General features: G+C 37.3%; 1 protein-coding gene across 8 annotated transcripts in view; it reads left to right on the top strand.

Annotated features, from left to right (window-relative positions):
- Positions 1–20,100, top strand: part of HIVEP1 (HIVEP zinc finger 1) — a 156,509-nt gene that overhangs the window by 64,922 nt on the left and 71,487 nt on the right. For all 8 annotated transcript variants that reach the window (XM_055264391.2, XM_063632893.1, XM_055264392.2 and 5 more), the window contains one exon: positions 17,592–17,645. In XM_055264391.2, coding sequence (XP_055120366.2) covers positions 17,592–17,645 — 54 coding nt within the window. The remainder of the gene's footprint in view (positions 1–17,591; positions 17,646–20,100) is intronic.

Below are 20,100 nucleotides of genomic sequence, written 5' to 3'. Positions count from 1 at the left end.
GAAAACATTTTATTTGATTAAAATATTTTCATCTCCACTAAAGCCTAGGTTCTAAAACGGGGGATACTGCCTTACTCAAAGGTCGGCACATGGCCGATTCTAAGGATGATGTGAGTGTCCTATGCCAAGCACAATGCCTGATGCACCGATAGCAGTGATTTTTTCTTTCCTGTCTACTCTCTTCCACTCTGAGAGTTGTTAAAAATAATTGGATTGGGAAATTAAGAAAAGGAAAGATTATATGTTTTCAATTACCTACTTTTTAAACTTATTTTTCCGTATGGTAAAATAAGAATAGTGTGTACTAGTAAGAGCTGTATTACTATATTCTTTGGGGAGAAATTTAACAACTGAAAAAAATGAAAATGAGCAGAAAAGTTAGTGTTCAATAGCACCATAAAAATGTACCTTTGAATCCTCATTCACAGTGCAAGAATAATGATAGTGTAGTGTAGGTCTGTAACAGAGCTTCTTGACCTGGATTTAGGGGTCTCCATAGATTGCTGTAGTCCTTAATTGTATGAAAAAGTGTGTGTGTGTGTGTGTGTGCACGCACACGCGCATGTCCTTGTCTCTCTTCCTGAGAGATGCTGTACACCGGTCATAAGATTTTTTTTTTTAAAGAGATCTTTTGAAGTTTTATTCTTTTTAAAAAATTATCACTTTTTTAATAGAAAAAGTGGTGGATCAGTATTGGAGTAGGATGATGAAGATGCAATTTATAAAGATAAAAATAATGTATCCATATTTTCTTATGTCTTTTTATTTTTGATAGTATGTGTGTATACATACACAAACATGAAAAATAACCTGGAAACTAATGTGGTAATATGTTAACAGTGGCAAATTGGGGTAGTTGAAATGCTTTCTTCTTGTATTATATATCGTTTACATTTCAAAAACTAAAGTTAAATCTAAGTTAACTAATTCAAACAGAAAAGACAGTGAAAAAAGTACAATGAAACCTATGTCTTTCTCACACCGCTCCGTTCCTCAGGGCTGACTGCAGCAGTGGCTTGTGTATCCTTTCATGGACACGCATAGGCACGTAGACACGTGCATGACACAGATGAAAGTGTACCATGTACTGCTCTGCTCCTTGGGTTTGGCTTTTTAGATTTTGTATCTTGAAGGCTTTCCAATTTTCAGATTCTTAAAGGGGAGGTCTTTGAACCCCTCTCCCAATCCCCTCGAAAGTAATGAAGAACTCTGGATGTCATATTTCTAGAAATTGTTTTCTATTCGTTTTGTTATCCTTTTCAGCTTTGGTGTGTGCAAACCTGACTCCTAGTGGTGGTTCAGAAATTATTTCCTTTCCTTTGGGCTCAGATGATTTTTAGGGGCAGTGACCTTTTTGAATGCCCACTCTGCGCTGGCCTTTAGATGCTTCGCCTCACTCGTCTTGCACTGTCACATGTCATTTCTTGTTTATTATTACTAACACTACGACAACACGTGTTAAGATTTTGGTAATCTTTCAGTTTTTAAAAAATTTCAGATTGGGCTTTTTTTTTTTTTTTCTAGACTTCATTATGGAAGTTTTAAAATGATTACAAAATAGAATAGTGTAATAAGCCTCCATTTACCTATCATTCAGCTTCAGTAACTAACAGCTGGTATCCAGTCTGGTTGCATTTACTACTCTGGCTACTTCCACCCTCCCATATTGCTTTAAAGCTAACCTCGGGGATATCATTTCATTCATATGTTTTCATTATATAAGCTCCGAAAGATAAGGGATATCTTTTCATGTCATCACAGTACCTTTATGAAACAAACAAAAATAAAGAAGAGTAATTTCCTTAATAATATGGTCAAATATCCTGTCAGTATTTGAATTTCCAGTTGTCCCCAGTATTGTAATTTTTTAAACATTTCATTAGAATGAAGGCAAATAAGTTCCACCTGTTTTATAAGTTGATGTATCTTTTGTGTTCTTTTGGTCTATGGGTACCCTTTCTAATTCTCTTCTTGCTTTTTTTGCAGGCTATTTGTGAAAGGAACTGAGTTGTTTGTCTTATAGCTTTTTTACCATTGGTCTTTGTTTTTTCAAATGGTCAAATATAGAAATATGTTTTATTAAAGAATATTAACTGATTGCTTTTAAGGTTTTAGATATTCTTTCAATATCATCAGATTATATTTGAGTATACATTTGTTGCCTAACATATCTCTGTTTATGGCTTTGACTTGTATGGGTTACTAATTAAGCACATGTTTGTTGATTTGAACTATGGTATACTTTTTGAAATAAAAACTCACCAGAAAAAATAGTTCAAAATCAGATAAAATTACTTTGAAAACATCTTAGAGAGAGAGATGCTGTTTTAGTCTGTTTGTGCTTGCTATAACAAAACACCTGAGGCTGGGTAATTTATAAAGGAACAGAAATTTCCCTTTCACAGTTCTGGGGGCTGGAATTCCAAGATCAAGGTGGCAGCACTGGTGAGGGCCCTCTTGCTGTGTCTTCACATGGAGGAAGGCAGAAGGTTAAGAGAAGGACAAACCCTGTATCCTCACATGGCAGAAGAGCAGAAGAGAGTAAACCCACTCCTGCAGTCCTTTTTTATATCAGTATAGGTCCATCATGAGGGTGGAGCCCGCATGACCTAACCACCTCTCAGTAGACCCTGCCTCCCATTGCTGTTGCATTGTGGAGTAAGTTTCCAACACATGCGTTTTGGAGGGGACAAAAACTTCCAGACCACAGCAGATAGCCATATCTGTGCAACAGGTAGTGAGTGATTGTGTCTGCCAAATTTCTGATTGGGGCTGAAGGAAAGAGAATTCTTGTTTCATTTTTAATTAGAATATAGTCAGCTACTTAACGTTACATGAGAGAGGCCTTTTCAGAGTGTCTGTGATGTGAGCATAGATTGCCTAGAGTAAGTTTTCCGTAGAGGTGGATCTTGCTGGAGGGATGATGTATATCAAATAGGAAGCCAGGGCCCTAAACTACAACTTCCATAGCCCCAGGAGGAGCCCAGAAACTTCTCTTACTGACAGAGTTTTTTTCCTAAGTGAATTATCTGAAACATTGTGAACCCAAGTCACATGCAGTGAGGCCTCAATTATAACTGGATTATGTAACAAAAATTCAGTTTTAAATCTGTGGTTTGGTGCCCAGACCACATTTGCCCTTAGTAATAATGTGTCATATCAGATTAGGTTTTCAGCATAGCCTACAAAAGGTATTTAATTTGTGATGTACCTGACTTTATTGTCACTGGCAATGCAGAGCTCGTCCTGCTAACGTCATCCCTGGTGGTGATGCCACTGTGTCCAGAGGGACGCTTTGTTCAGGTTACATTCAAGACTCTGGGTGGGTGCTCTCTTGCCATGGGATCCTGGACAGGAGCTCTGAAGTCCTTGGCGTCCTTGTCATAAGTCATCTGCACTTGTCACCTTTCGTAGGCGTGTGATGGGGAAGTGAGAGCTTCCTGAAGTAAGGAGCCTTCTCAGGGAATGTGCGAAACTTACAAGGGGAAGATGGGGCTGGAGATCCACCAGCTGAAGGTGCCAACACAGTGATAATAAATCCAGTGTCTGCGGCTGGAAGGTCTGAAGTCTTAGCTGTTTGTTTGGTCGCTGGGTCTATAGTAGAAAACTGAAGTATCAGTATATTATTTATCTCAAATTGACATTTCATTCTGCTGAGAGTTCTAGAAGAAATGTAATGGCATTCTTCCTTTTCTCATCTTCTATGCCTCTAAGTCTCCCTCTTCTTACTCAAGAGGGGGTTGGACAGTTATTTTCACTGTTTCTTTTCTGCTACTCCCACATTTTAAATCTTCATCCTTTCCTTTTTCTCTTAGAGAATATGGATGTGTTTGTATCTGTAGTAATTTGAGATCACAGAATGCGATGGAGTACCATTTTGAAAAAGAGGCTATATCTTGCTTGCTGTTGTATTTCCCCCACAGAGAATTACTGATTCTGGAAAAGATTACAAAAGAAGAGGACCTTGTTTAGGTAAGAAGATGGTGAAGAAGAATGCATATGGCAAGTTAATGGGACAGTTGTGAATATTGACTATAGGATTAATATCTGACAGGCAGGTCTGTTGATCTCAATACTCCTAGAGAAGGGATGTGAAAGATGCCAAGCAAAGCATTGACTCTGCTATAATAGCTAGAAAACATAGTCACTAATTGACAACTTAGCATTTAAGAACGTCTGAAAGAACAGTCTGGGTGGTGTGTGTTTCTGTTTGACTTGGTCCACATTGTCAGGCTTGGTGCTGCCCTGTCTCTGTTGCTCAAGTCCTCTGCCCCAGTACCAGTAGACCAAGCTTTTCTCAGACTGTGTCTTGTTCCAACAGAACCAGAAATCTGAACTATCAAAAAGGATTTGCCCCAACCCATAGTACAGTTCTCGTGGTTCCTGGCCTGCAGTGAGCTAAGTGCACAAGGCCCAGGAAGGGGAGTGGCTCGGATTTGGAGAGGCAGTCAGAGTGCACTACACTTAGTGGCTTAGTTTCTGTGTTTTTGCCCCAGGTAATAGCAGCACCTTGTATCTGAGTCCTCCTTAAAAAAAAAAAAAAAAAAAATACATACATATATATGTATATACACATACACACACATACATACATACATATATACATATATATACACACACATATACACACATATATACATACATATACACACACACACACACACATATATATATAGCCTTTTAACATTTATTATAGGGGAAAATGGATGTAATTATTTACTGACAAGGGGTGGGGCAGTGGCCTGCCTGAAAAGCTGGAGGAGCATGCCAGTGAGTTTGTTTTGTTTTTTTTAAGCCTTTGAGATCCTGGGTCTCTCCCAACCATCCGTATCTGTAGTAATTTAGCCCCAAATTCACGGTGTGGATGCATGTGCCTGTGTGTGTGTGTGTGTGTGTGTGCGTGTGCGTGTGTGAATCCATACTGTATTAGTAGCCCAAGTTCAGTGGACCCTGGCGTGTAGCCTCTCGGGGTGAGAGCACTGTTTGTTCTTTCTCTCCCACCATGGTTATGATAACTACCTCCTTCCATTCGCTACTCAGAAATCATCCAGTGGGAAGAGGAAACCAATGTTGTCATACTCTAATAATTATATCCATCCCACAGTGGGCAACATATTTTGTTGTGATTATTAGAAAACTATATTATTAGAAATATGTATTGGAAAGCTTGTCAATTTTCAACATCTTTATAACAATAGTTTATATATTTAAATAGTTTTTGTATCTTCACGCATTGAATTTCAGCTGGAAAATTATGTTCTAGTTTAGGGCTGACAGTAATAATTATTAGATCTATTTTTGGTTTAATACCTATTAAGAATATAGGCTCTGGCTTTGGATTTTAGAGGTATAATTTAATTAGACATTCTTAGCCATGAAGTGCACATTGAACTTTTCCTTCCTTATCTTCCTCAGTATCCACTAACATCAGCAGCAGCTTTGATAAGGCAGACAGATGCTGCTGTTGCCCCTGGTACTTGATAAGATATTGCTTCAAAGAGCTGGCTGATAACACTTTTCTCCCTTAACTACTTGCATTTTATACAATTTTGAATCTCGACCAGATAATATCTGTAATTTAGAGAACATTGATTTGCAAGGTTGGCCGCATGTTGGAATCACCTGGGAGGGAAACTTTTTAAAATGCTGATTTAATTGGTGTGGGGTGCAGCCTGAGTATCAAGATTTTTAAATGACTAATACTAGGTGACTGAAATATGCAGCAATTATTTAACAACTCTGTAATAGAAATGAATACAACAAATTTGATTCTTGTCCATGGAAATGCAAATTGTGCCTGGTGAAGATGCAATTGATTATTGCCCTGTGGATGTTGATTATTTTCACATAATTAAGCAAATTTATTTTGACATTCCTGATGGTATCTGTCTATCTATCTATCTATATCTGGTCTTTGAATTCTCCTTTGAATGAGTTGTAGTGTCTTGCTGTTTTATTAATAAATGAGTTAAATCTTTAAAAAAGTATGCAGCAAAAGTTGGGTTTTACTGTTTTAGGGGATGTATAAAGGGTCATCAAAGCAGGAGCTAAAAGAGTGGTGCTAAGAGGATCATCCCTGGGCTAAGTTGATTTGACACCTGTCTAAAGAAAGTGCTTTTGGACTTTTAGCTCGGCCCCTCACCTGGGCTTCTGTGGGTTCTGAAATAGTGTGAGGTTTTTTGGAAGGAGACTTTGGGAGTTTGCTTTTATTTTTACTTGTTAGGGAATGTGTGCTCAACCTTAAAAGACAGTGGTCTTCCTAGCATCTTCTGTGGGTAAAAACATATTTAGTATAAGGGGGAACTTCTTTCCCCCACTATTAAAAGTGCAGTTTAAGGGTAGTGGTCTCACACAGTTCTCAGATCAAGGCTGCCAAATGAAATCAGGTGATTGATATATACTGTATGTATAAATAATTAGATATGTTAAGAGACAAAATAGGCTGGGCATGGTGGCTCACGCTTGTAATTCCAGCACTTTGGGAGGCCGAGGCGGGCAGATCACGAGGTCAGGAGATCGAGACCACGGTGAAACCCCGTCTCTACTGAAAATACAAAAAATTAGCCCGGTGTGGTGTCGGGCGCCTGTAGTCCCAGCTACTGGGAGAGGCTGAGGCAGGAGAATGGCGTGAACCCGGGAGGCGGAGCTTGCAGTGAGCTGAGATTGCACCACTGCACTCCAGCCTGGGTGACAGAGCGAGACTCCGTCTCAAAAAAAAAAAAAAAAAAAATTTTCTCCCATTGTGTAGGTTGCCTGTTCACTCTGATGATAGTTTCTTTTGCTGTGCAGAAGCTCTTTAGTTTAATGAGATCCCATTTGTCGATTTTGGCTTTTGTTGCCATTGCTTTTGGTGTTTTAGACATGAAGTCCTTGCCCATGCCTATGTCCTGAATGGTATTGCCTAGGTTTTCTTGTAGGATTTTAATGGTTTTAGGTCTAACATATAAGTCTTTAATCCATCTTGAATTAATTTTTGTATAAGGTGTAAGGAAGGGATCCAGTTTCAGCTTTCTACATATGGCTAGCCAGTTTTCCCAGCACCATTTATTAAATAGGGAATCCTTTCCCCATTTCTTGTTTTTGTCAGGTTTGTCAAAGATCAGATAGTTGTAGCTATGCGGCATCATTTCTGAGGGCTCTGTTCTGTTCCATTGATCTATGTCTCTGTTGTGGTACCAGTACCATGCTGTTTTGGTTACTGTAGCCTTGTAGTATAGTTTAAAGTCAGGTAGCGTGATGCCTCCAGCTTTGTTCTTTTGGCTTAGGATTGACTTGGCGATGCGGGCTCTTTTTTGGTTCCATATGAACTTTAAAGTAGTTTTTTCCAATTCTGTGAAGAAAGTCATTGGTAGCTTGATGGGGATGGCATTGAATCTACACAATGGGAGAAAATTTTTGCAACCTACTCATCTGACAAAGGGCTAATATCCAGAATCTACAATGAACTCAAACAAATTTACAAGAAAAAAACAAACAACCCCATCAAAAAGTGGGCAGAGGACATGAACAGACACTTCTCAAAAGAAGACATTTATGCAGCCAAAAAACACATGAAGAAATGCTCCTCATCACTGGCCATCAGAGAAATGCAAATCAAAACCACAGTGAGATACCATCTCACACCAGTTAGAGTGGCCATCATTAAAAAATCAGGAAACAACAGGTGCTGGAGAGGATGTGGAGAAATAGGAACACTTTTACACTGTTGGTGGGACTGTAAACTAGTTCAACCATTGTGGAAGTCAGTGTGGCGATTCCTCAGGGATCTCGAACTAGAAATACCATTTGACCCAGCCATCCCATTACTGGGTATATACCCAAAGGACTATAAATCATGCTGCTATAAAGACACATGCACACGTATGTTTATTGCGGCACTATTCACAATAGCAAAGAGTTGGAACCAACCCATATGTCCAACAACGATAGACTGGATTAAGAAAATGTGGCACATATACACCATGGAATACTATGCAGCCATAAAAAATGATGAGTTCGTGTCCTTTGTAGGGACATGGATGAAACTGGAAAACATCATTCTCAGTAAACTATCGCAAGGACAAAAAACCAAACACCGCATGTTCTCACTCATAGGTGGGAATTGAACAATGAGAACTCATGGACACAGGAAGGGGAACATCACGCTCCGGGGACTGTTGTGGGGTGGGGGGAGGGGGGAGGGACAGCATTAGGAGATACACCTAATGCTAAATGACGAGTTAATGGGTGCAGGAAATCAACATGGCACATGGATACATATGTAACAAACCTGCACATTGTGCACATGTACCCTAAAACCCTAAAGTATAATTAAAAAAAAAAAAAAATACAAAAAAAAAAAAAAAAGAAAAGAGACAAACTAATGTAAAATCCTTAGAAGGCTCAGTGTAACACATTTGTTGTGTGTCTATGTACATTTTGTTATTTTCATGGTCTGTTTTGATATCAAGATGGTTTTCATAAAGAAGAAACAACGTGTAGTTGATCTATGATCTTAAAAGCACAGTGGACCTCATATCTACTTTTCTCTTTGAACTTCTAAAAGTTTTTTTCAGTATCACAATGGAAACATGCTTTCTGAAAAGGATAAGTGAACAGTTTTGCAAAGGGCAGACCATAAAAGTGTAGCAAGATGAGGCATTTCACATTTTAAATTTTATTATAGAATGTTTTGTACCTAATCACCTTTGCTATTCCACAGCTCATTATCACACTAGGGTAGACATTGTTCATGTCCATTTAACTTTTATCTCTACTCTATTTTGTCCATAACCACTCTGGATCTTCTAAAAACCCTTGCATTACCTATAAATTAATTAAAACCTGCAGCTCCCTCTATGTCTGGGCGCTCTGACTTCCAGCTCCTCCCTCCTATTCAGCCATCTGCTCTTGGTACCTGTGTCACTCTTCACACTGCCTCTCTAGCCTCTATCCATCCTGTATATTTGGTCCATCAGATGAACTCCGCTCTAGCACCTTCATCTCACTGAATTTTCTGTCTTTCCTCCTGGAAATATCTAAACGTGGCATCCCTTCTCCACTTCTTCATCCGAGTTGCCAAGCTTTGTAAGAGTAGATGAAACCGCTGTGCAGATTGGAGACACCAAAAATGCATGGATTTCCACATGCACAGATTGCCTAGTTTCTGTTCAGCAGTGCTTTTGTCCTCACACTTGGTTGGCTCCTGTGTTCCTATCAGTCACTTTGCCATGTTTTTACTAGTCTCTGTAGCCCCTTACACACTCACTAAACTCCTTTTTCTTTGTAGACAGCCATGTCTCTTACCTCAATACAGTGGAGGCAGTTGGATATGAATTGCCTTAAATTCATCCTTTCCACTAGCAGACTTTTCCTTTCACCTAACATTCCTTCTGTCCTCTTTTCCTTCCCTCTGGCCTCAGAGAGCAGCCTCGAGTCTTCCCCAGTTTTAAACCAATGCTTGGCCTGGACTCTTGATGCCCTGCTCTGCTTTCTCCAGAACCTCACCGCTCCACACCTCTTACTCTTCCTTGTATTTACACTCTTCTTTTATTGGCTCCTCCCACTGGGCCTATGAACATCTTGGAAGAACAAAACAAATCAAATAGTCAAAACTATTTTCCTTTGACCCTGTGTTTCTTATCCCCCGCTCCTTCGCAGTTCACTCTTATTTTAAGCTCAGGAGTTTGTAAGACAGTTCCACTTTGCTTTCTTCTCTCCCCTCTCTCCTCTGTCCTGTCCCTTAACTTCCTCAGCCCACTTCCCTCCAGGCTTCCCCATACCGTGCATGCTTCGGGAAACACCACCAGTGGCTTCTTAATCACTGCATTCATAGAAAGCTTTTTCAGTCCTTACCTTTTGCATCCTCTACTGATTTTGACATTGAAACGCTGTTCTCCTGACTTCTGTGGCCAAAATACTTTCTGTTCTCCTTTTTTGCCTCTTTTTTGTGTGTGTATTTCTTTTCCTCTACTTGCTCCTTAAAAGTTGGAACTTCCTCCCATTCTGCCTTAATTGGAGAATAATTAACCCACAGAACCACTTGCCAAAGCTTAAAAAAATGTATACAGTCTGGGGTGTCATTCCTGGAGTATCTGATTCAGTATGTCCTTTTAGAAACCTACAGTATCATGGCTCTGTAATATTCTGTCATATGCAGATACCATAAATTATTTAACCATTTCTTAAATATTCATTCGTTCAACAAATACTCATTGAGCACCTTCTATATCCCAGGTGCTATTGATTATTCAGTTTTTGTCTGTCATGAAAAACACTCTGATAGGTGGCATTGGTTTCTCTTCTTTCATAGTCTCAGGATAGACCGGATTACTCTATTAAAAGGTAGAGTTTTCCATGGAATACTATGCAGCCATAAAAAATGATGAGTTCATGTCCTTTTTAGGGACATGGATGAAACTGGAAATCATTATTCTCAGTAAACTATCGCAAGGACAAAAAACCAAACACCGCATGTTCTCACTCATAGGTGGGAATTGAACAATGAGAACACATGGACACAGGAAGGGGAACATCACACTCTGGGGACTGTTGTGGGGTGGGGGGAGCGGGGAGGAATAGCATTAGGAGATATACCTAATGCTAAATGACCAGTTAATGGGTGCAGCACTCCAACATGGCACATATATACATATGTAACAAACCTGCACATTGTGCACATGTACCCTAAAACTTAAAGTATAATAATAATAATAATAATAAATTACATTCCTAATTTCAAGAATATGCCCTCAAAAATGTGCATTTTAATATAGTGTTCAACTGGAGCAGCTAAAAAATTTTGAAGTAACAGTGTTTTGGAAGACACTACCTTGTATCTAAACAAAACTAAATAAACCTCTTAATGCCTCATGAGTTCCATGAAGAAAAAAAAAAAAAAAAGATAGGGTTTTCTAAGATTTTCATACCTGTGGTCAAATTTTTTCATAGAAAGCCCTATTTTTGCTTCTACCAACTCTAGGCTATGGTTTTAACTGCCAGTTATGTAAGAAAGTGGCTCCTGAACTCTTTACTGCTACCCTCTGCTCTCTCTAGATTCGTGTATCCAAACTGCTTTGAGTTCTCAATGAACTTGCTTCTTTGCCCTTCCAAACCCTAATGCCCCTCTACCTGAATGCCCTTTACTCTTTGGATATAGTCCATTACCGCATGCCTAGGAATTGCTTATTTACTTCCCTAAGTTCCTGCATGCAGGGTTGTTCATCTTCAAGTATCCTTAGTGCTGGCACACGGGAGCTAATGAATACATGCTGAGCCAAATGGACTATGTGTATGAATGTTTCCATGTTTTAGGAATTATTCTGTAGTTTTCCGTATGATTGGAACTTTGCAATTTGGAATCTGTAGCCAACATTTTTTAAAAGATAATTTAGCAATTGTTAGCTTTTATTGAATTTAAATAATAGAGTTTATATTAAGATATGTATTCATTATAGGTACTTTAGTAATTGGAGAAAATATAAATGGTAAAATGAAAACTGTCTGTTAATGCACTACCTTCAGATACCCAGTTGGGCCTTCTTCATAGACGTATGAGTGTATATGTCTGTCAAGTGTGTGTGTGTGTCTGTACATTTCTACACATTCATCTTTATGGCACAAAATGTTTAGAATTATGTCTTTTTAACGTAATATATTTTGAGCATTTTCCATCAATAAATATTTTGTAAAAAATACATTTAATGGCTAAACAACATTCTCTTGTATAGAAATATTTAAGTATTTGTTTAACCAGCTCCATACTGTTTTGTATATAGAATTTCTGCCAAGTTATTATTAACAAAAATGCTGTAGTAATATTGCAATAGCAATTCATTTACTAGACAACTGTGTGTCAAGGGTCTAGTGACCCTGGCAACTATGTGCTCTGTGGAGTAAGATACAGTTTGATGTGGAAAGCAAGCAAACAGACTCTCAGAATACGCTGTGAGGACCGCTGCTGCTCTAGGGGTAGCAAAAGAATGCCAGGGACACAGAAGAGTTTGAGGGAGATGTCAGGGAAGGCTGCCTACCAGAGCTGCAGGGGCACAGACAACATGGTTACTGACTGATTTCTTTGCTCAGGATATTGGTTAGGGTAACACTTGGTTAGTATGATGAAGAATATCCTTTTCTATGTAATACTGAGGGTTTTTTGAAACATTAAAGATAGATCTGATTTAATCAAGTACATTCGGGACATTATTTAACTTATCTTTACTCCCCTTCCTTGACCTATTGCTGTGAAAAATTATAATATGTTGCTTCTGAATATTGAAATAGCTTCGCTTCCTATTTTCTGTGAATGTGCTTCTTGAAAAAGATTGTTAAAGCTGTGTTCATGGGTGGTGTTGGTTTTTCTGCCGCTTTGGCTGGGTTTGGTATCTGAGGTATGCCAGCTGTATAAAATAATGTAGAACGCCTTCTGTGTTCTCCTGGGCTCTGGAGCAGTTTAGGACATGCTTTATTCTTTAAAATTTGAAAGAAGTTGATAATAAAATTCTCTGGGCCTGGAACCTTTTTAAAAAGCAAATTCTGTGTAATGCTGTGGCAACTTTCTCAGCTTTATCAGTGCTGGTTATTCTGGTCAAGCTTTCCTCATTCTGGATCAGTTTGGGTAGTTGTGTGTTTTTCTAGGATTTTACTAGTTCGTCACAATTTTCAAATTCATTAGCACAGAGTCGAGTCTTTGATTTCTTTTTCACTTACTGCAGGCAGTGTTTCTGTTTGAAATTTTGCTAGTCTAGACTATCATTTTCAGCATGCGTGTTGTCTTCCTCAAAGACAGGTAAGTCCAGAGGTATTTGAGATGTGAAACTTCTAGGTTAAAATGGGTCGATTGTAAAGGTGGATTTACTCAGTTTACTTAGTAGTGAAGACCAGGAATAATCTTCGCTTACAAGAGCATGTATAAATGATTGTGTGCGCTGGATACAATTTTAATTTTATGCCATTGTCATTTATTTAGTGCTATTGAAATAGCACTTACAGTTCACAGTAAGAGTAAGGTGCTTGCACTGGCATATAATGAGAGGAAGTAGGAATTATGTTTTATTCAGTAGTAAAAATAGTACAGTTACATATGGTGATCTTTTTTCAATCAGATGGTACCTCTTTCAGTAAACAGAGGTGCCTTTTACAGTTCATTAGGATTTACTTCATAAAATGTTACCAGTGTGGGTTTTGAAGGCTAAACGAAGAGGGAGGATGCACGGGTGCTAGTGCAGAGGCTACATGGTGCCCAGCAGAACAGCATGAGAGAAGGATGAGCTGATAGAAGTAGGTGAGACATGACTTAAATCTCTTATAGATCTAAGGGAGTAATAGTTGACTCAAGTGCTTTCAGTGTACTGATACAGCTTCCCGAATGTTGACTTAATTTATAATGTTAAAGATGATAAAATGCTAGATTCTTAAGTGAAACCACCCAGTGCCAGTTTTCAGTTTGTGTGTAGGTGCTTTTTTTCTCTTTTTCTCTTCAGAATGCAGGTTCTGTGTCACTTGGCAGGTTATTGTCTTGTCAGCGTTTATATGATCAGTAAACCACTCAGCTCCATCTAATTGCCTTTATTACTAACGATCATGAGCTATGCAGCTCTAGAGAAACAGGGTTCTGTGCACGATGTTTACTGGTGGTACAGAGGAGAGAGTGATGGGCTCTGGACAAGGGTGTTAGGGAAGTTTGCCCAGAGAAGCCCCATCTTGAAAGGATGCCCCACAGAGAAGGGACAGTGTGGGAGGCGCCTTCGGGGAAGAGGACAAAGCGGCTGTTAAGTCCTAGGGTCTGGTCGAGCCTGGACTTCACTGTGCCTGATCTTGAAGAGAGAATGGAAGTGGCAAAGGGCAAAGAGGTAATTAGATCACAAAGAACCTCGTTAACCACACAGGGGAGTTTGAGCCTTACGTACCATCAAATTGATATTAAAATGATTTGTAAGGATACACTAAAGTAGGAGCCCCTCTGGGAGGGCCTGATACCTTTGTCCCTGTAACTGTTCACATTAGACCTGACACAGAGCAGGCATGCAATTACAGTGAAAACACAGCATTCATTGAACCAAATCCTAACAACTGAGTGGGCTGGTCCTCCAACCTGTGATGCATTAGAACCCAAGGCTCTTGGGGAATGAGAGTCAGGCCTCTGAGATGGTGAGAGAGACCCTCCCCACACGCACTTTAGCATAGACTGAAGAATAGTCAGAGAGCAAGGGGCTACTGTAAATCCTTATTTGAAGATTATGTAATTTTTTTAAATGGTTTGTTTTTAATTCAGTCTTCTTCCAGAAACGCTAAAAGAAAGCTTATTATTTCTTAAGGGCTCTAGGATGTTTTCCTTTTGTTCAGTGGTTTCAGATTATGTTTCACTAATAAAGAGACTTCTTTTATGATTATTTGTGAATGATGAAAATGAGGTATTTTTGCATCATTTTTGCATCATTTTCTTACACAAAATTTTTAATTTAAGGTATCATACAAGAAGTTCTTATAGCCTTTATCGTTAACAGTTTCTGTGTATACATTTTTAATAGTATACATTTTTAATAATTGCAGAACAAAAATTTAATCTATACTATTAGTTACTTCTCTTCTAGCCTGTTGCTATTTTAGCCACTGGGCTTTCTGGATCTTAAAGATTACGGATCCATTCATGTGTTTGCTGGGATCTTTTTTCTAAGCGATGGCTCCTCTAAGTATATTTAATATAAAAGTTGAATGAATTAAGATTACATGTTAATTTAAGTACAGTAAGAACTCATTATAGTAAGAATGCATATTATGGGCTTCAGATATACTGATGTGGTATGAGTATTCTTTTTGTTTATATATCTACTTTTATTTTTAGGTAGCAGCAACAGAGAAACTATTGTTTATTTCTGAATGTGTAGTTCTTTGTGACATTGGCTAACCCAGATCCCAGTGATGGTGGGGAGGGCATGCTGGGGGATGTCTTAGAGTCTAAGATACCATTTTTTCCCTTTGCTCCCCTTCCCCCAAATCAAGCCTTATGGTGAGAGATGTGATTGCTGGGAAGTGTTGCCCTTGGTAAAGGTTTGGCAAAAAAGATGTGTTGAGAACTAACTGCCTCTTATATTGAAGAACTTAAAGCTGTAGATTTAGAGCCTAGCAGGGAGCCCTGAAATTAATGTAGTTGAGAAAGGGGCAGGAGTTTTCATGTTTAATAGGGAATGACGTGTGTGCATAATATGTATGCACGCGTGATATCAGTTGAAACGTAAAACTATATTTTTTCTTTCTCACGGTGAAAAAATATAAACAATGCTTTACGTATCAGTAAACTGTCTTGTATGAATCACTTAAGACCGTGTAGTAAATGACTACTTGCTTTGTAATTTTGGAGAGTGTCTTTAAAACACACCGTATTTACCAGGAGAATTTTAAAAACACACTAAATATAAACAGGAATTGTAATAAAACTTGCCCAAAGCAAAGCTTTTATAATGGCTGTTACAAGCTAATTGGAGATTGTTTACCTGTTGACCTGGAGCTGTAGGTAGAAGCATTTGTGGAGGTACTTGTTATATTTGTTGTAGTAGATATCCTAAATCAGTAGTCTAAATTTATATGCTGTTATTATCAAGATAAAAAGGTAACTTAATTGAAAATTTTAAAAATGGAGACTAGTATTTTGTAAGCAGATATAAACAGATTATTTTTTAAGAGTTTTGTCATGTTGAAGTGCAAACAGAAAGTGGCCAAACTTCAATTACTTAATAACAGCTGTTTTGTAAGTATTTGTTAATCATAAGTTTTTGTTGCTTTAAGCCACAACTGATTCTATTAAGAAAAGTTGTTTTTATTATATAATGCAAAATTATGTGCACATAAACTATTAAGCACAGTTGTTACTACTGTGAATACATAATACATATATATTATTTATGATTCTTAAGTTTGGGTGAATTACTGGCATAGAAATAATAGTGCTTTGGTAATAAAAGTCCTTTTACATGTTTTTCAAGTACTATATGTTATGTGATTTGTTTATTATTTATAGTTTGAAAATCTACAGGTAATTCATGTATTTCGTTTTTTAAAAGTGGGTCTTAGCCTTTTGTTATTTACACTGTGTTAATACAGATTTCATGCAAGCATTCCGTATTTTTCTCTTTGAAGCAAAACCACCACTGAACGCAGGATCCAGTTTCTGCATTTAATGTGTGTTTTTTTCCAGGACTATTTTCAACTTCACTCATCATTTCATGAGCAGTAACTAAAGTTTATAAATCAGAAAAATTGTCTTATTCCAAAGATTGCCTGTACTACTCTCAAATTATATCCTGGATCTGATAATTCGCAGGAAGCAAATAAGACATTGCTGTGGGCGATACATTTATCAGGATGAAAATTTAGTTATTTTTGACTATTATTGAGATGTCCTATATTTCAAACTAGCTTGCTTCCTTTGTTCTGTTCTCCCACTTTGCCTTGGCAGGTTGGATCAATATGCAATTGAAGGACGTTTGATCTGTAAATAGAAGGTTCTCTGAATTTCTTGGCCTTTCTGGCAAGATAGGGAGAGAGGCAGGTAGATCAGAGTTTGAAGGTCCCATGGTGTGTGGTGTCTGCCTTTTATTTATTTGGAGTAGGATACCATATTAGAGGTTACATCTTCCATGGCCAGTGAGCAGTGGTAGGGTCCGCATTGGAGACAATTTCTGAGCTGATGCATTTTCCAAATTGTACTTACACATTTGGAATATCTAGAATGTTATATAATTATCAGTATTGTCTTTAGAGTACAAAATAGTACCCTGGGAATTTATTCCTTTTACCATTTTAATAAGTACCTAGACCAGTGTGTTAAATTTGGAATCGATTACTGCCCATGTCATGAAGTATGTATATCCTTATAAAATTTAAATTAATTATTATTGAAATAGAACATGCACATATTTACAAAATCCAGTTGTGCCCAGAGCCCCAGGTCAAAGAACAGCAGGAGTGAGGCACTGCTCCCAATTCTCTTAGTTATTGCTCCTGGGTTACATTTGTCTGACAAAACTGTGCACATGTGTAGCAGTTCTGCAGTCAGTTGTATATAGTACCTCTTTAATGCAGTACTCTGTCCTCATACTTCATAGATGCTGTCAGCTCTATGCTGCCAGCAAGGGATAGACACTTTCTGCCATGCCACATTTCAGCTCATCCTCGTCTCTGTTTTTCCATCCTTTTCTATCTTCTGTCTTAAGTCTTAGCTTTGCTTAATCTGGTCGTTTCTAAGCTAGTAGGCATTTGTTATATCTCTAAAATCCCTATTAGGTACTTTATATGTAAAGATAGTATTATTTTTAGATACTTTTATTAGATGACTAGACTTTTAAAGCTGTAGTTCAGTATCTAAAGCGCACTAATTATTTGCATTATGGAAACATTTATTAATTGGAAATAGTCCTCGTGACTAAGAAATGATTAAAATTATAAATTTAAAAGGGAATATATCCTTCAACAGTTTATACACATCTGTATCATAATTTATTCAGCAGATTTATTACTATGTATTCGGACACTGTTTAAAAGTAGTATGTTTGCTTTACTGTATTCTTATTTGTCTAAAGTAAATTAATTTATAAATTTTTCTCTGTTTTTCTTAGATAAAATTGAAGAAGCACAAAAAGAACTTAATGGGGCAGAAGTTTCAAAAAAAGGTAAATTAAAATCAGCTTGAATGTAAACTTTATTCTTGCAATGATGCGTATACATATACCTCATAAATGTAGCCTTATGAAATAAATCAGTAGAGACATCACAAAATTAGAAATCCCCTTGAACTTATTGATACTTAAAATGTTATGGACTTTGCTTTATGAAACATTTTAGCCACATAGCACATTCTATGACTGTTTCCACATATTAATGTATGGCTGGTAGAAGTGTGAAAGGTTATTGCAGCTCTTTTGAAAGTCCTGTTTGTGAGACTGTCCTGTGGCAATGGAAGTACCAATATAAGGAACACAGTTGGCTATGTCCATGCATGTGTGTTCATGTGTATATTCATGTGATGCAGTTTTTTTTTTTTTGTAGCGATAAAAACCTAAGACAACTAAAACAGCCTGAATACCAGTCAGTGGAAGAATAGTTGAATAATTTGTGGTATACTCATATTTTGGGATATCATGCAGCTTTGAAAAAATGTTAATTACTTTAGTTGATGGTGATGACTTACCAAATAAGAAAAACAACATTGCAATGTAGTATGTAAAATATCTTTTTTTTTTTGGGAAAACTAACAAAGTCAAGTGTGTATAGAAGTATTTATATGTATATATGTATGCATACACACACAGAGGCTTCTATGAGATTGGACAATGTTGGAAGGGATTTATACACAGATTATGTGTATAATAGTGGGAAGAGGAGCAAGGGAAGATGACCCACTCATTTATATGCCTTTGTGTTATTTCACTAGCTGCAGTGGGTGTAATTTTGTATTAAAATTAAAAACTTGAAAAAATTGGTTTTCCCCATAGAAAACATTGATTATCTTTCCAAGTAATATAAAAAAATAGATGTGATGCAGAAGAGCATGTAGGGATGGTCAGGTAGTGAGGTGAATAGTGTTTAAACGCCCTCTGTTAATGAGCAAAATTAATTATGTGCCTTTAATATTGTGGGCAAATAAAGTTCTCTTTATGACATTTGTATTCTGTGATTTATTATTTATTTTGCCTTGTTATATCTTCGAATTACAGCAGACTATTTTGACAGAGTAATTTAGCTAAATAGGATTCCAATTGAAAGCCTTTTTACAAAAAATAGCTTTTAAATCTAGTTAGACTACTGAGTAGGTATCTGTAGGGGAAATAATTTCCTGCCATCCCAGTTCTCCATCCCTTGGACCAGCCTGTGAAGCCTTCAAGATGGTTTGGGGTTGGTCTTACATTTATGGGGTACTGTGTAGCACCCCTCATGTCTGCCTTCTCCTCACCCCACACTCCTTCCATGGGAGCTCTGGAAGGGCCGTGTATATCTGACCCTCTAATGACATTCTTGCAGAAAAGCAAGGATAGAAAGAGTAGAGATGTCTCCATGGCCACCTTGTCCCTTTGAAGGGCTGACTGACTTAAATGCATAAGGCATTTAAGACACTCGGGTTATAAGAGGCCATACTTTTAAAGTTTTCTTTGTCTATAGCCATCCTTTTTTTTTTTTTTTTTTTACATGTAGTCATGGTTTAGAGCTGCTTCTAGTAGCAAAGTAAATGTGAGCCTGTCTTCCTTTTTCATGTTACTTCTTTGGCAAGAGTTTTCAGAACAGTGAACTAAATGCCTCATAGGAAGGAGGAAATGAAACAAAGGTTCTAGAAAGAGAAATTGGATAATGAGGTTCAGAATAATGGATTGGGCTACAGTTGGCAGGCTACACTTATTTAAGAGCTAGGATGAATACCAAGTGAGCATTGTTCTGTGCAGTTCACTGCATAGAATTACTACTTGGCTTTCATTTTTATACAGAAATTAAAAATAAAATAGTTTTCTCTTTCAAATAGAAGAAATAATATCAGTTTCTCTTTAACAACATGAAAAGTCTGAGTAACAGTGGTGTTGAGATTTTTCAAACCTTTTCTTGCTGTTACCTATTTTATTTTAAAGATACTCATTTCTTCCATCAAAGAATATACTTTAAAAATATAGTCGTTCATTTTAGATTATGGTAAGTCATCTATAATAGATCTCTTTTTCATTGTTTTTCTGATGTACTTTGGGTTTTTTCACCCTGTAAGTTTAGCCACATTGCTTTTTAAAAAAATTATTTTTAAACACTGCTTATAGTTCTAAGGCTTTGTTTCCATTGAAGGTTCTGTGGTCTTTAACTTATTTGAGGCTCTTTCTCCCTTTCTCTCCTTTTTGTAATTATTAGGACAAGTAACTAATTTATTTTCAGAAGTATCTAGCATAGTAGTAGGCTGTTAAAAGCAACTTCCTCATTAATAGATTAAAAAAGACATTTCCTCCTGTATTTTAATAATTTAAGGAGGATTAAATCTGTTTAGTGTAATATGGAAGTAAAGAAACTGACTTTGCCTATCATACACCAATAGAATAAAGAAATGCACTAAATTATGTTAATGTACTTATTTTATTCTTTTTCTCTTTTGAATGA

The sequence above is a fragment of the Symphalangus syndactylus genome, chromosome 23 (genome assembly GCF_028878055.3).
Source record: "Symphalangus syndactylus isolate Jambi chromosome 23, NHGRI_mSymSyn1-v2.1_pri, whole genome shotgun sequence".
Taxonomy (NCBI): Eukaryota; Metazoa; Chordata; class Mammalia; order Primates; family Hylobatidae; genus Symphalangus; species Symphalangus syndactylus.
Note: the sequence above shows the minus strand (reverse complement) of the source record. Positions and strands in the feature narration are given on the sequence as shown.